Source organism: Arvicola amphibius, chromosome 5, assembly GCF_903992535.2.
Source record: "Arvicola amphibius chromosome 5, mArvAmp1.2, whole genome shotgun sequence".
NCBI classification, from domain to species: Eukaryota; Metazoa; Chordata; class Mammalia; order Rodentia; family Cricetidae; genus Arvicola; species Arvicola amphibius.
In genome coordinates, this window is record NC_052051.1 from 97,978,265 (window position 1) to 97,992,458 (window position 14,194).

General features: G+C 37.2%; 1 protein-coding gene across 1 annotated transcript in view; it reads right to left on the bottom strand.

The window, feature by feature from the left end:
• Nucleotides 1-7,022: 7,022 nt before the first annotated feature.
• Dsc1 (desmocollin 1) overlaps nucleotides 7,023-14,194 on the bottom strand; it is a 32,028-nt gene continuing 24,856 nt past the window's right edge. The window contains exons 12-16 of the mRNA XM_038330884.1: nucleotides 12,901-13,113; nucleotides 11,801-12,040; nucleotides 10,959-11,083; nucleotides 10,081-10,329; nucleotides 7,023-9,144 (exon numbers count right to left, since the gene is read on the bottom strand). Coding sequence (XP_038186812.1) covers nucleotides 8,947-9,144; nucleotides 10,081-10,329; nucleotides 10,959-11,083; nucleotides 11,801-12,040; nucleotides 12,901-13,113 — 1,025 coding nt within the window. The 3' untranslated portion in view covers nucleotides 7,023-8,946. The remainder of the gene's footprint in view (nucleotides 9,145-10,080; nucleotides 10,330-10,958; nucleotides 11,084-11,800; nucleotides 12,041-12,900; nucleotides 13,114-14,194) is intronic.

A 14,194-nucleotide genomic window follows, 5' to 3' on the forward strand; every position in this document is an offset into this window, starting at 1 on the left:
ACTTCTCCTATGCCCCTGGGCAGACTAACTCCTGCCTGCTCTATAAGTAAGAGCTTTCATTTATCCTCTAACAATGTAAAACCCTCTTCACTAACTAGTTCAGAAGACTTGTCACAATTATCATGATGAATTTGTAAATAAATTAATTAATATTTCTTCCTCACAAAAGATTACATTTAACTTCTATGCCTTTATTTTGTTTTGGTTCACCCTTACGTCTCCTACACGAGCACACTTCCCAAACAGCTGACAGTTCAATGTGGAATGAATGAAGAAATGAGCAAACGGGTGAATGACAAATTCGCAGCACATCTGAACATATTTTTCACAAGTAATTCTTTCCTTTTCTTACTCCCCAAAGAAAAGAAAAACAAGGAAGCCCTCACCCAGCTCTACCCCCATACCAAGGATAGAGTGATGTTCTTTCAGTTGAGTGGAACAGATTTTTTTCAGTTTTGTTCTAGTATCTGAATCGCAAGAGAAGCTGGTCCACCCATCACTTAAACATATCTTTCTCTTGACTTCTGTTTTTCCTTCCCCTATTGATGCCTTTTCTTGTATGACCTCTCAATATTGCAGTGCTATGGGACTTAGTGCTCCTCCTACACCATGCTTCCCAGTCTTCTCACTCCAGTCTCCAACTTTAAGTCTTGGCAGGATGCTGAGACCAGCATCTCTAAATCTGTCACAGATCTCGCTCTGGTTTTTAGGTTTCAACTGCATATTCCAGTCTTAACTCTGGTATCTACAAGGTCTTGCAAAATTCATCTTCTTTCAGTCAAGACCAACACCCCCTTTCCAGTAGCTGAACCACCTTTTTGGTCCTTCTTTTTTTCTTTTATTCTAGGCCCAATCAGTAAATTCTACCAAAGGCACCTGGGAAACACACCTGGACTTCACCTTGTTCTCACCTTCTCCATCAATACTGTTCTGCTTCAAACTTCCATCATCTCTCCAGACTGTACCAAAACCCTCTCAATTAGCTTTTCTTTCTCTCTCTCTCTCTCTCTCTCTCTCTCTCTCTCTCTCTCTCTCTCTCTCTCTCTCTCTCTCTCTCTCTCTTTGTCAGTGTTCCTAACTTTATTTTTTTAAACCAAGGAACTTTGTTGTCTTTGTCATTAAATAAATTAGGGCTGAATTTAACGCACACTCCTGTAATCCCAGCCCTCAAGACAATGAGACAGAAAAATCAGGAGTTCAAGAGATTAGCCTGGGTTATAAAGAGAGCACTTTCTCAATAAACCACTCAGAATTAAATAAATGCAAATGGCCTAGATTGTTATGTTGTTGTACTAAGTTCTTTTAAAATTCTTTCAAATTTTTTTTTACAAAAAAACAAAATAAAAATCCCAGAAGTTTCTCATCCCAGTGAGACCAAATGCCAAGTATCTTCAACAGTCTCTAGTATTTGAAAGGTCAAGTGCTGCATGGCTATTCTAGTGTGTTCAGAAAGTGTGAGAGTCATTTCTTGAGGCTCACCTCAAGAGGCTATCCACAACCTGTTGCTGCTTCCTGGAAGCTGAAATGTATCCCTCCCACCACACAGTCTCTACTCAACCATGTCCACCTAACAGAAGATAAGCCACCTCTTGGTCATTGGACTCTTGTTTTTATCGCATTCTGTCTTTCTTTTTGTGATATTTTTATTGAGATGGAACTCAAGTTGTTCTCTCTCATGTTAACTATATTTCACTAGAAAGCAAGCCTCAGGACTGGATCTGAAGCTTATTCGGTAGATTGCTTGACTAGCAGGCAAAAGCTCTAAGTTGGATACACAGCACCTCATAAATGGAGCTTGGTGGTGCATGTCTATAGTCCCAGTACTAACAAAGGTGGAGGCGGAAAGATCAGAGGTGATCCTCAGCTACATGTAAAGTCTAAGGCCAGTCTGGGACACTAGAGAGTCTGTCAGTAATGATGATGATGACAGCTAACTTATTGGTGTGATTTTTCCCAACAGAATCCTAGTGCCTAGAACCAAGAGAGGAAAGCTTAGGTAAATGGAAAGAAATATAAGCGGAAAAATGCATGGCATGTCCTTGAGAATAAAAGCACACAGTTGGATATCCACACAGAATGAAATATATCACACCACTATAGTCACTTTTAAAGCTACATTAAAAGTGGCCCCAGTCCTGAATGCACTTCCAACCCTGGAGAATAGATTACACAGGTACTAAACAGCAGCAAAAAAGCACACTTAGTGCATCCTTTGTGACTAAGATAGAGACAGAAAGGATTTGCATGAAACTCCTACAAACAGCTCAGGTTCAAAGCATCTACTCTAAAGCCTTCATCACTCCAAAATAAAATGAGTTCTGCTGTTTTCCCCGGTGAAGTTACTGACTTGGTCATCCTCCCATTTGATCAAGAAATTAGAGTCGTGTGATTCAGCCTCTTCTCTCTGGGCCTCTTACCAAGCTCCCAGATCATTTGTGTCTGTGACCACCTCACCTGCTCTCCCTGCTCATCACCATCTCTCACCTGTTCTCTTAATATAGGCTTCCTAGTTGCTCTTTGGGGCTTCTTTGCTTCTTGATTGGTTGATTCTACTGTTATTTTATTATTGTTTCTAATTTTTTCTGGCTCTGCTCTTTACTTCTGTGTCATTAAAATGTTATCTCCTGCCTTGCCTGAGCCATGCCTCACTTTTCCAAAGAGGAAAAAAACCCACTTACTCTTCCATATGACATTTTTTGTCCACTTCTGTCATTACAACCAACCAAAGAACTGTAATGATTAAATCTGTAAATCTACCTCCTGTCTCTAATATTCCAGTCTTTAGATAGTCAGATAATTATAGACTTCTAGATTAGTAGACAGTCACTCTAGAGACATATGTGATAGCTGAAATTGCATTGGTCATCTTGTGTTTCTGAAGTAATTTATGCAAAAGAGAGTAAACAAAAATAACAATTCTGAGAACATTGATTAGGTTGTCTCCATATGAGCCCAACATCTGCCTTAATTTGCACTAGAGAAAAATGAACTTTACTTTTAATCCACTCTCCACATGCCATTACAGACAAATACAAAGTCCTAGCCATTCCATTGTGATAAGATGTCTTATATAGTCTGTGACATAGAACAACAGTATTCCAGTGCAGTCCATTGGAAGCCGTAATAAGCATTGGTCATACAACAAAACTGTAAAATTTGTTTTGTCACAGACTGAAACTGCCAGCATCTCTGTCAAGATCACCTTTACTGACTCTAAGGCTGAAGTCTATTTAAGAAAGCACAGAAAATGGTTCGAGATTGTAATGGAAATAAAGAGGCAGAATTGTAATGAACTGAAAAGTGAGATCATGCCTCGGGCTGTGAAATTGCAAGTGAGTATTGTGTCTGTCAGACTGGAGGTGCCTAGGGCAGTACCACACCATTCACAGAAGGAGAGAGAAAAGCACTGCAAATATAGCACACGGCACTTTAAACAGTCTACACTGATGGAAGTCATTCTCATTTAGAGTTCTGACTTAATGCACCAATTAGGTATTCAATACCATGGATAACAACAATTAAAAAAAAAAAAAAAACCCTCAGGCCTGGGGGAAGAGCACTGGGGCAGAGCTGTGTGGCAGGCATGGGATAGCTTCCATCCCCGGCATAACTAAAAGTAAAAGCAAAGGCAAAAACTTGCTGAGCCCATTGGAAAGAGCTACCTAACAGTAAGGAAAACACAGGTCCTTAAATTCCAAGAGCATGATAATTTGGTTGATAAAATCAACCTCAAGATTATTCCTAATGCTGAAGGGTCGAAGCGATGAGGTTCAATGACCTGTCAGAATCTCATAGCAGCTCATTAGAAAACACCAGGTCTCCTAAATCCCCTAAAGACAGGCTTGTGGGTTTAGTAGAGCAGAAATACAGTATCTTCTAGCTGTCCATTATTAGGCTGGTCTTACTTCCAGTAGTGACTAATTCTTACCCACACTTTGCTTTGGGGTTGTTTGGAAGAACCCTAAAATATCATCAGCCCTCATTGGTTTGAACTTTGAATGAAAAGAAAATGAATTATTGGTCAACATGACTCCCACTCCTCTGATCTTACCACCAGGGAAGCTGAGGAAGGAGAACCCCAAGGCCAAGGTCTTCTGTGGTTACACAGCAAGCTCTGAGCCACATGGGCCTGGGCTGCATGAGACCCCGGCACAAAGACAGAAAGTGGGGAAGATGCAAAGAAAGCAGGGGAGGATCTAAAAATTTAGCTCATTGAATCAAAATCTAGGCTAAAAAATATTTGGAACCAACCATTATTGTCTGTAACAGTTTAGAATCATCTATATTGTAACAAAAAAACTAAGATTTTTTTTTTGTCTGTGATACACAGAAGTTCATTAAAGAGCTTAATGGCCTGGCCAAGATGCCACCAAGCTACCAAGGAACCCTTTATTCTGTTATCTATCTATCTATCTATCTATCTATCTATCTATCTACCTACTTATCTATTATCTATCTATCTATCTATCTATCTATCATCTGTGTATCTATCCATCTATCACCTACCTATTATCTATCTGTCCATACTTCCATTTGTCTATCTTTCCTCTATTATTTATTTATTTACAAACAGGTTCTCCTTTTGTAGCACAGGCTCATCTCTAACTGACGACCCTCCAGACTCCTGACTGCTGGAATTAAAAGTGCGGGCCACTGTTCTTTGCTTTAGTCTTTCTCAGTTCTTACTTCTGCCACTCCTGGTTCAAAGCCTCTGATATGATGTACACCAAATGTACTTAGTACCAGACAATTTGTCACATATTAAATATAGTAAAGAAGATAGAAAAATGCTTCTTTTCAGGGGAATTAATTCTCTTTAGATTCCTACCCATGAGCCTCATGCATAATATTTTCACTTCTCATTGGTCAGAATTTAAGACAATATCACATTTAGTTTAGAAGGTTAGTAAATAATGGTGTCTTAGCTAGACACATATCCACTCAATAAAGTTAGATTCAGAAATAGGTATTAGGAGATAGATGCTCGGTACCCTGGAATCTCTGCCGTAACTGCCATGAACAGCAGCAGACATATGCGGATCAGCAACGTATCGTTTTAATGATGAATATAATTATACCAAAACACAAAAATCAAATTCGACATTTGATATTAATATATAACTATTAATATATATGATTTAAAATAAAAAAGAATTATATTTTAGTTTTTATTTATATTAAATCATATGCCTATGCTATGCATACAATATTTTTAAAAGAATTTTATTAATATTACACAAGACTACTAATTTTTCATAGTTTTGTCACATGTATATGTGCACACATCAAAGGAACATGTATGAAAGTCAAAGGACAATTTGCAGGAGTCATGCTTTCCTTCTACTGTGTGAGGCCTGGGGATTGAATTTAGTTCTCAGGCATAAAAACCAATTCCTTTACTTAGTGAGTTCTCACTGCCTCTAAAATTTTTAAATTAACTATTAAAAACTTGTCTGTATGTGTGTGTGAATATGTGTGCTTTTAAGTATGTAAGCACATGTGTGAGGGGATATAAGTGTGTGTTTAAATGTATGTGTGAGTGTATGTGTATGTGAGTGTATATTAGTGAATACCATTTGAGTGTGTATGAGCATTGTGATGCATGTGTAAGAATATTTGAAGGTGCATGTGTATTATGTGCGTGAGAATATGTGTACATGTATGTGAGTATGAGTGTGTTTGAATACATGTGTATATGTTGTGTATAAGTGTACATGTCTGAGTGTGTGTGTGTATACACATTAGTATGTATAAATGCAGACACTCAGAAGTGGATGTCAGAGGACAACCTCGGGTTTCATCCCTCACTTTCTACCTTGTATGAGATAGGTATTGTGTTGTTTTATGGGAATTCTCCTTTCTCTACCTTTCATCTATGCTGTAGGAGTGTAGGAGTCCCACTTTTAGATGGGGCCGGGGATTTGAACTCGGGTTTTCAGACTTGCACAGCAGGTACTTTCTATCAGCTTAATCATCTTCCTAGACCTTGTTTGCCTTGGTATTTTTCTACATGATTTGCCAGACTAGAAATAATAATAGTAAGATGAAGAACAATCTTGACAGAATGGGATTATTTGACACAAAAGACTGGTTTTGACAATGTCTTAACCACTCCTATGATATTCTGTATCAGTCACACCCAACAAAATAAAACTTGAAGAGTACGCCAATGACAAACCATACAAAAGAGACTGCAGCAAGGCATCTGCTCATCAAAGTGATCCTGGTAGTGCTGTGCCAATCATTGGGGCTCTTTAACTTTGTGATTAGATAAAATTGTACAAATTGTTTTCATAGGCACAATCAAAATTTGCAGAATTTTGTTAAATGCGATTTCCTTAATTTGGGGTAGGAAAAATAACAATTCATTAAGTGGCGATGAAAATGCCCTTTATTAGACTTTGAACATATTGTCTGTCCCCATGTTCCTTACAGTGTAAGGTCTTATTGAGATATAAAGTCTTCAGAAAGTCAGTTGTCCACATAAGGGGAGAAGCTGAATCTTTGCAAACGATGGGAGATGGTTTCAAATGTGCGTAATCCCTCAGCAAGGATAGCAGTCTTGGACCTGCTGCTCTCGGCCACCTGCTCTGTCCATTCTACTCAGCTAATAGCTTTGCTTTCTTGCTAGTGGGTTCTGTCTTTCCTCTCTCCTCATCGTTTACCTGGAGCTTATCAGAATTCCGTGGGCATGCACATCCCCTGGCGCTCTTCCTAAAATGCAGATTGTAATTCATCAAGGCTGAGGTAGGGTTTGAGACATACTTGTCCTGACAGGCTGTCAGGCAATGGCCAGGTTTCTGGATTTCTAAATGACATTTTTGACCAACAAACTGCAAAAAGGAGAGTAAAGCTCTTAACATCTAAAAAACCTGGATTGTCTGGTCCTCATAAATGTTGAAATATAGAAAACATTTTATAACCATTAATTTCTTAAATCAACGATTAACTCAACATTTGTATGAAATACAGTACTTTATTAGTAAACTAAATTACAGTCTGGTAGGGTTTCATAGATTTAATTCATCATACAATTAATATTTAAATTTTGATGTAAAAAGAGAATTGCACAGAGTTGCCTAAATAAATCCAACAATAAATATAATTTTTCTGAGATAAGTTTTGATAATAGCTTGAAAATGTTTAAAATAGCTTAAAAATGCTTAATACAGATTATTTCCTGTGCTTTCTAATAACTCTCTGACACTTCGAGGAGCTTTCTCTTGATAAAAAAGGGTCTACTGTGAACGTCAATTGTGCTTCCTAATTTAGACATAAATTTCCTCATCTATAATTCAGCAAGTATAAGAGGAAGATGAAGACAAACAATGCAAATTAAGCTATTGTTAAGCTAATGATTACAACTGCTCATTTAATGTTCTGTAAGTATACTGAAGAATATAACTTACTGTGGCATTTGATGCATTTCCAAATTGATACTATTAGATCCTAAAATGTCATAATCTACATTGTCAGAGTGACATTTCTTCAAAAAGCAAAATCACTTCACCAGTCCAAATTATCTTACAATGATTGCAAAAAAATATATTATGGGAGAATTGAAAAACCAAATCTGGTTTATCAAAGCCATGTTTCATTTTATTCTTATATCCAATTTCACAATAAAAAACTCCTTTCCTAACTGAGACAATAGGACTAATTACAAAACCTAAATGAAACAGAAATCTATTTTGAAAATAGAATGGAATGGGTTAAGAAATTCAATTTAGTTTAAATATAAAGTTTCCACAAGATGTAACTTAACAATATCTGTAGTTTTCCACAAAAAATCATTCAAATATATAGTTTCTTTATAGATCAGTAAAATAATATCTTATTAAAATGTCAAACCTTCTTATTACCACTCATTATTAAAATATTTATGAATTCATAATTCAATATTAAGCACATGTTGCTGAAATAGATTAAAATTTTTAATGTATATCTACTCAAAATTATTTCTAGTCTTCCAGTTTTTCTTTGAGTAATTACCAAATTAATACTCAGTGTACTGAGTAGTAAGTTCCAGCATGGACGCTAATGTAGCATTGACACATGGATAATGTTAAACCCTGTGCCGGTTACAACTAGATGACTTTAAGACTCATTGGAAAAAGGTTTGAAGATGAAGAGCAGTTGAAAACCACTGAAATAATGCGTCAGTGTCAAATTAAGTAGCTAAGATTCTTCCCAAAGTACTTGCACATGTATTTGTAAATGTAAAGTATTCCCACATTAAGTCAGACAAACAAAATATATCCATGAGCCTACGCCAGCCTGTGGAGATCAGGAGTCCAGTGTTTCCATGGATTCCTTAACCAATCTCTAGCTCAAGATGTTGGGACCCATGCCATTCCAACAAGAGTTCCAGGAGGCTGATCTGAGGACTCGTAGGCTCCTGAGTGAAGACAGTGCTCCTTGGAGGAGTGAAAAGCCTATTTAGACACACGAAAGACTACATCTAAAAATACTTAAAAATCTATCTGAAGCTAGTTTGGGAGAGGGAAAACGATAACTTGGCACCAAAAGAAAAAATGTAGAAACAGAATTCTCCCCCTGATTTTGAAGAAACTATTTCATTTGTATATACACAAGGCAGATTCCTATTTTAAGCTTCCACAATACCCAACTCCACTACAGAGTCTTGCCTAGCGTGCAAAAGAGCTTAAGTTTCAAACGTCACCAGTTTCAGTGGCAGACACAGTCCAGTCCTGGGAGGGCAATGCACACATGCACAGAAAGAAAAGGAACAGTGACAACTTCCTGTCTACACAACACAGAAGTTCTGGAGACAAGGAGAACTTGAAGAGCTGTGGTTGGTAAAGCATCCTCATCTGTAGATGGCGTCACCTTCAATAAGCATAGTCGCCACTGCAAACTGCTATCCTTTTGCATGCAGGGACGCCCCTGTATTCACTGCAGATGTTGCTCTATTAACCAAAATGTTTATTTCTTCACACATGTCTTTGCTAATGTCCTAAATTTTGGTTCCAAGTGATCTAAAAACTCCAGCCCTTCTTCCTCCTGCCGATCACTGCAACAGCCCACAGAGCCGGCCATGGAGCCTTTGCCTTCATAGTGATACGAACGGACGTAATCTTCACAATGCTTGTGTTCCTCGTCTTGTCCACACAGATACACCTTCTGTGTGGAGAAAAAGCACAATTTATTATGTCTTTTAAAAGACACCTAAACCGACTAGCATAAAAATGATTCTTGAATTTACCTTTTACTGTTTAATTTTTAATCAGAGTGTGTCCTCTAATGGATTCCTACATATAAAAAATGCACATGATTGGTCTAAATTATATTCATTTATAAAGTATAGCAAATAAATAAATGGTCAGAGTGAACACATTTATAAGAACTAAGACTATGCATATATCACAGGAATAACTTACAACTTCCCACTTGAATAATGGTATATCTAATTGAAATTTACCTAAATTGCTTCTTCATTTATGGGGAGAAAACCAATGTAGGTTGTGGTTCTTGCATTTATACTGTTATATATAGTTGTAAGAGTCTAATACATTAATGTATATATAACATGAGTAACATATATAACATGTTACGCAGCTCTAATTATCGAACACACTAATGTGGCTCACTAGTGTGTCTGAGTAATCGGAAACAAACAAGGAAAGTACTCAGAATCCTGAGATAGAACCTAAGATTAAAGCTCACAAACCTATCTAGTTGATTTAGGTAGGTAAGATATCCTAACCTTACATATAGAATTCCAACATGCGGGCAAAATGTTGGCAATTTATGATCTGTTCATAATACTAGTCAATTTTTCACAATTTTTTTCTGATAATATTTAGTGAAGAAGACATCAGTCTCTTAGTATCCCAAAGACATTTACATAAACTAGTCCTAAAGTCTTGGAAGTCATATTTTAAAAACGGAACTTTGAAAGAGTATTTTGCTCTGAGTTTGCGCTTGACATCAGTGTCTGCCTGGTATAAGAGATGGAAAGTTGTGTTTCAGGTGTATGAAATGGTACTTTGGGATATTCTGTTTATAAATCATGTTGGGATTTCACGTAGTGGGCACCTGAGAACTTGGGGGACTTACTTCACCAAGCCGGGGTTGAGTGAAACTTTGCCAGTCAGTGTATGCGTATCGGCCAGTGTCTGCTGTTCCCAGCACACCTCCCTTGTTGGACTCCAAGGTGTGGTGGCCACCTCCTTTGTTGGACTCCAAAGTGTAGCCTCCTTTGACCATCTCAAAATTTTGTTGTGTTTTGATTCCTTGGCCACCAAGAGTCCCAACAGATGTGCTTGTATCACAGAATGTTTGTGCGGGGAGTCTAATATTTGCCTCCTAAAGAGAGAGTTTGAAAATCAATCAATGGCATTGAAACCAACTCTTTTCTACCATAGATAAGTCACATGCTGGCTATGTCCTTCACATGCAAAATCAGGATAATCTTAAGAACCATATCATGGGCATACTGAGTCAAACTCTGTCGCCCAAGAATTCATACATTGCGGTTCTCACTTCAAGGTCACTGCAGTTGTGATTCATGTTAAGTTTCAAGGAAACCATACCAGATTAGGTAAGTATCTAGTCTAATATGACCAGTGCTCTTACAGAAAGATTATAAAGCACACAAGAGATAATACCATGCAAATCGCTTTTTGTGGTGACAAGGCAAGGGACAAGAAGTGAATAAAGCTTGGAGGAAAATATGACAGTCAATATTTTATCTCTGATTCCTACCCTACAAAACAGTGAGAACATGTGTTTTCATTGTTTGAGTCATTCGGTGTCTTATAGTCGTTCTTTGACACCAATATAAATGGACATGGAAAAAAAACTATGTGGGGCACTTCAGTGTCTGCTTGGTGCAATAAGGGCCAATAAGTATTACATTTTGTTATTACTACAGAGTAATCAATTATGTTCATTGAATCACTGTAGAATTCAGTGGGATTTGAATTCTGATTTACCGTCACTTCCTCTCCCGGCCCTTCGGTATTTGATACAATTAAATTTTGCTGGGCCACATCATCGGGGAAGCATTTTTTGACTGTTCTCTTCGTAGTAGTCACACAGAAACATGTAAACAGAATACCTAAATAAATGAGAAAGCAAGGTAAAGTAATATTGTCTTACATTCTGGTAGATATTAAAATAATCTGACAGTAAACAAATATTTAAAAAACAAATAATTTGAAAATAAGATTTTAAAAACTATCTGTACAGCTTTTCAGAAACCTTCACTGTCTCATAAGTAACTTCTGAAGAATTAAACATGACCTCTAAATAGTTTTAATCTGCTGTTATTGCTGTTTCATCTATAACTCACTTACAAAGGAGGGACAAGTTTTTTAAAGGGCACATGTACTAACAATTATACATGTGCCAACAGTTATACATGTCATTAATATAAAGAACTGCTGTACATCTTTCTAGACTACCATAGCTGGAACAAGCTGTCCCCAGTGGTCCATGTGTTAATGTCTTGGTCTCTACCTCAGAGTGCTACTGAGAGGCAGCAGGATCTTCAAAGGGTGGGCCTTAATGAGAGGAAGTCATATCATTGGAGACATGTTTTTCAAGGGAAGAATGGAACACTAACCTCTTCTCACTCTCTTTTTGGTTTCTACCTGCCATAAGGTAAGTAGCTTTGGTTGGTCAGGTGCTATTTGGTCACAGACACAGCACAACAGAGCCTATTAGTCATGGGAAAGCAAACTTCTTCTCTTTGTAAGTTATTTTTTCAAGGATTTTGTTACAATAATGGAAAAATTAACACTTGAGTTAATACACTTTGGATAATGATACTTACACAGTAGCAGTGCGGAGCCCAGGACCATGGAGAGAATGGCCCATTTCCCAAGGATTACTTTTGGTTTAATGTCCCTTTCCTCCTTAGCACTCATTCTACACTCTGAGGGAACTGTACAGTCACACACTCTCACTGAGAGCATATGCTTTGCAGAGACACCATGTCTATCTTGTATTTGGATTGGCACGGAATAATAGTCATAATTGAGATTGTGTCGCTGGCGAAGAATGGCACGTTTCCCTAAAGGGGAAAGAGTAAAGAAAGCATATATTAATATGACATCCCAGCAGCAATGATGTTCCCACTTGGTGTGTCTTCAAGGAATTCATCTGCAATCAAAACTCTATTGATTCCTTTTTCTTTCTTAAAAATGATATGACTTTTCAAAAAATTATGAAAAGGGTTGACATTACTTTACACTAAAAACAGATCCATCTCAGGCTGGGAGTGGTGGCGCACGCCTCTAACCCCAGTGCTCCAGAGGCAGAGGCAGGTGGATCTCTGTGAGCTCCAGGCCAAGGTCCCAGAAAAGCCAGGGCTAGGTAGAGAGATCCTGCCTCAAAAAATGAAAAAAAAATTATTTTTATATTTTCTTAAAAGATATTTAGACCAAAAGTCTAAGCGTAACAAGCATAAGATAAATAACTAATTATTAATACACAGACACATGCATATATTGGTTAATAATTGATAGGTGTTACATAGATAATTGATTAAAGAATAGATGATATATATAGATAAATAATAAATTTGTGGTAGATATATTTATAATAGATGACAGATAGAAGATAGATATTAAGGCCTTATTATTTAGCTGGGTAGTGGTGGCACACACCTTTAATCCCAGCACTCAGGAGGCAGGGAGATCTCTGTGAGTTCAAGGCCAGCCTGGCTATAAAATGAGTTCCAGAACAGGCTCCAAAGCTACACAGAGAAAACCTGTCTCAAGAGACAAATTATATGTGTGTGTGTCTTATTTTTCCATAATCAATAACTTCTTACAGTGCATATGTATTTATGATGACTAACCAAGGTGGAAGAAAAAACCTTAAGTAATCTTGAGCCAGGATAGCTTACAAGATTTAACGTTAAGCACATACCATCCTGTGGTTCTAGAGTCCAAAGTTTGCTGGCAGAATTATCCAAGAAAAACTGAAAAGGTGGACCATTATCAGGCCCATCTAGGTCAACAGGCTCCAGAACAGCATAATCCTTCTCCTGCTGACAAATGGTCAGGTCTTTGTCAACCTGTGGTGGGTGATCATTAAAATCTTCCAGAAGAACTACCAGTGTTCCCGTGCAGGACCGGCCAACTAGGATAAATAGAACCAAAGTTACCCCCATAGCAAAGCAAACTGAAATTCATTTAAGTTTATATTTAAAAACACTTATCTATTTAGCTATCATTTTTAAGTCTTGCAACTATGTATTTGCCTGATAAACCTTATGAGGAGTAGATGCTTGAAAAGTAGATGTTTTTATGCTACATAAGGATCTTCAAACAAAATTTTCTCAAATTGAATGTACAGCTCTTATTTTCTTACAGAAATGCACTAAAGATTCTTTTCCATAACACTTACATACATATAATGAGCCAGAGGGAATATGGGGTTGTAAAAATAAAACTTGCTCATTGTAAAATAAATATTGATGATACAAACTTTCATTGTAGATAGGAGGGAACATCCACATTCTCACCAGATACGTAATTTAAATGCTCAGATATGTGTTTTTCAGAATTTTGCAAATATGTTAATATTGTACAGAAGTGAAGACATACTTATAAAATTGAATCTACTCTTTCTGTATGAACCATGACTAGAACTAGACTTCAAATATCAATTGTTAGATGGAAGTTTTTGTACTAAAGTCAGTTCCTGAATGATTGGATTTCTTTATTATTAGAAAGAGTCCATGTTTTTTCTTCTCAAGTTGTGGTATGCCAATTAACTCCCAGCATTGTGTGTGTTACTTTTGGAATGAAATAAAATACTGCTTTTATATAGAGCCACTCAATAACAATTTTAAGACTTTTGTAAGAAGCTTTTAAAAAAAAGAAGGTATTTTATAAAGGTTGAGCTCAATTGTTTCAAGTATCAAGTACACCTCAATGTCATAGTGTCTTCAGTAGTGAATTTCAAAACCCAGACCTGCAGGGTTATGAGCTTCTCAATACACAGAAGAATAGAAAATATTAACATTTGTATTATTTGGGACTCAATGGGAAAGGGCACTTGTTACTCTTTCAGAGGACCCCAGTTTAGATCGTAACATATGCATTAGGTGACATGGACAAGCATGTCATTCTTCAGTGACAGAGTTCTAAGGGGGAGGACCAGAAGATGAGAAGTTAAAGAAGATAAGAAACCTGGCATCAGTAGTTACTGTGCAAGC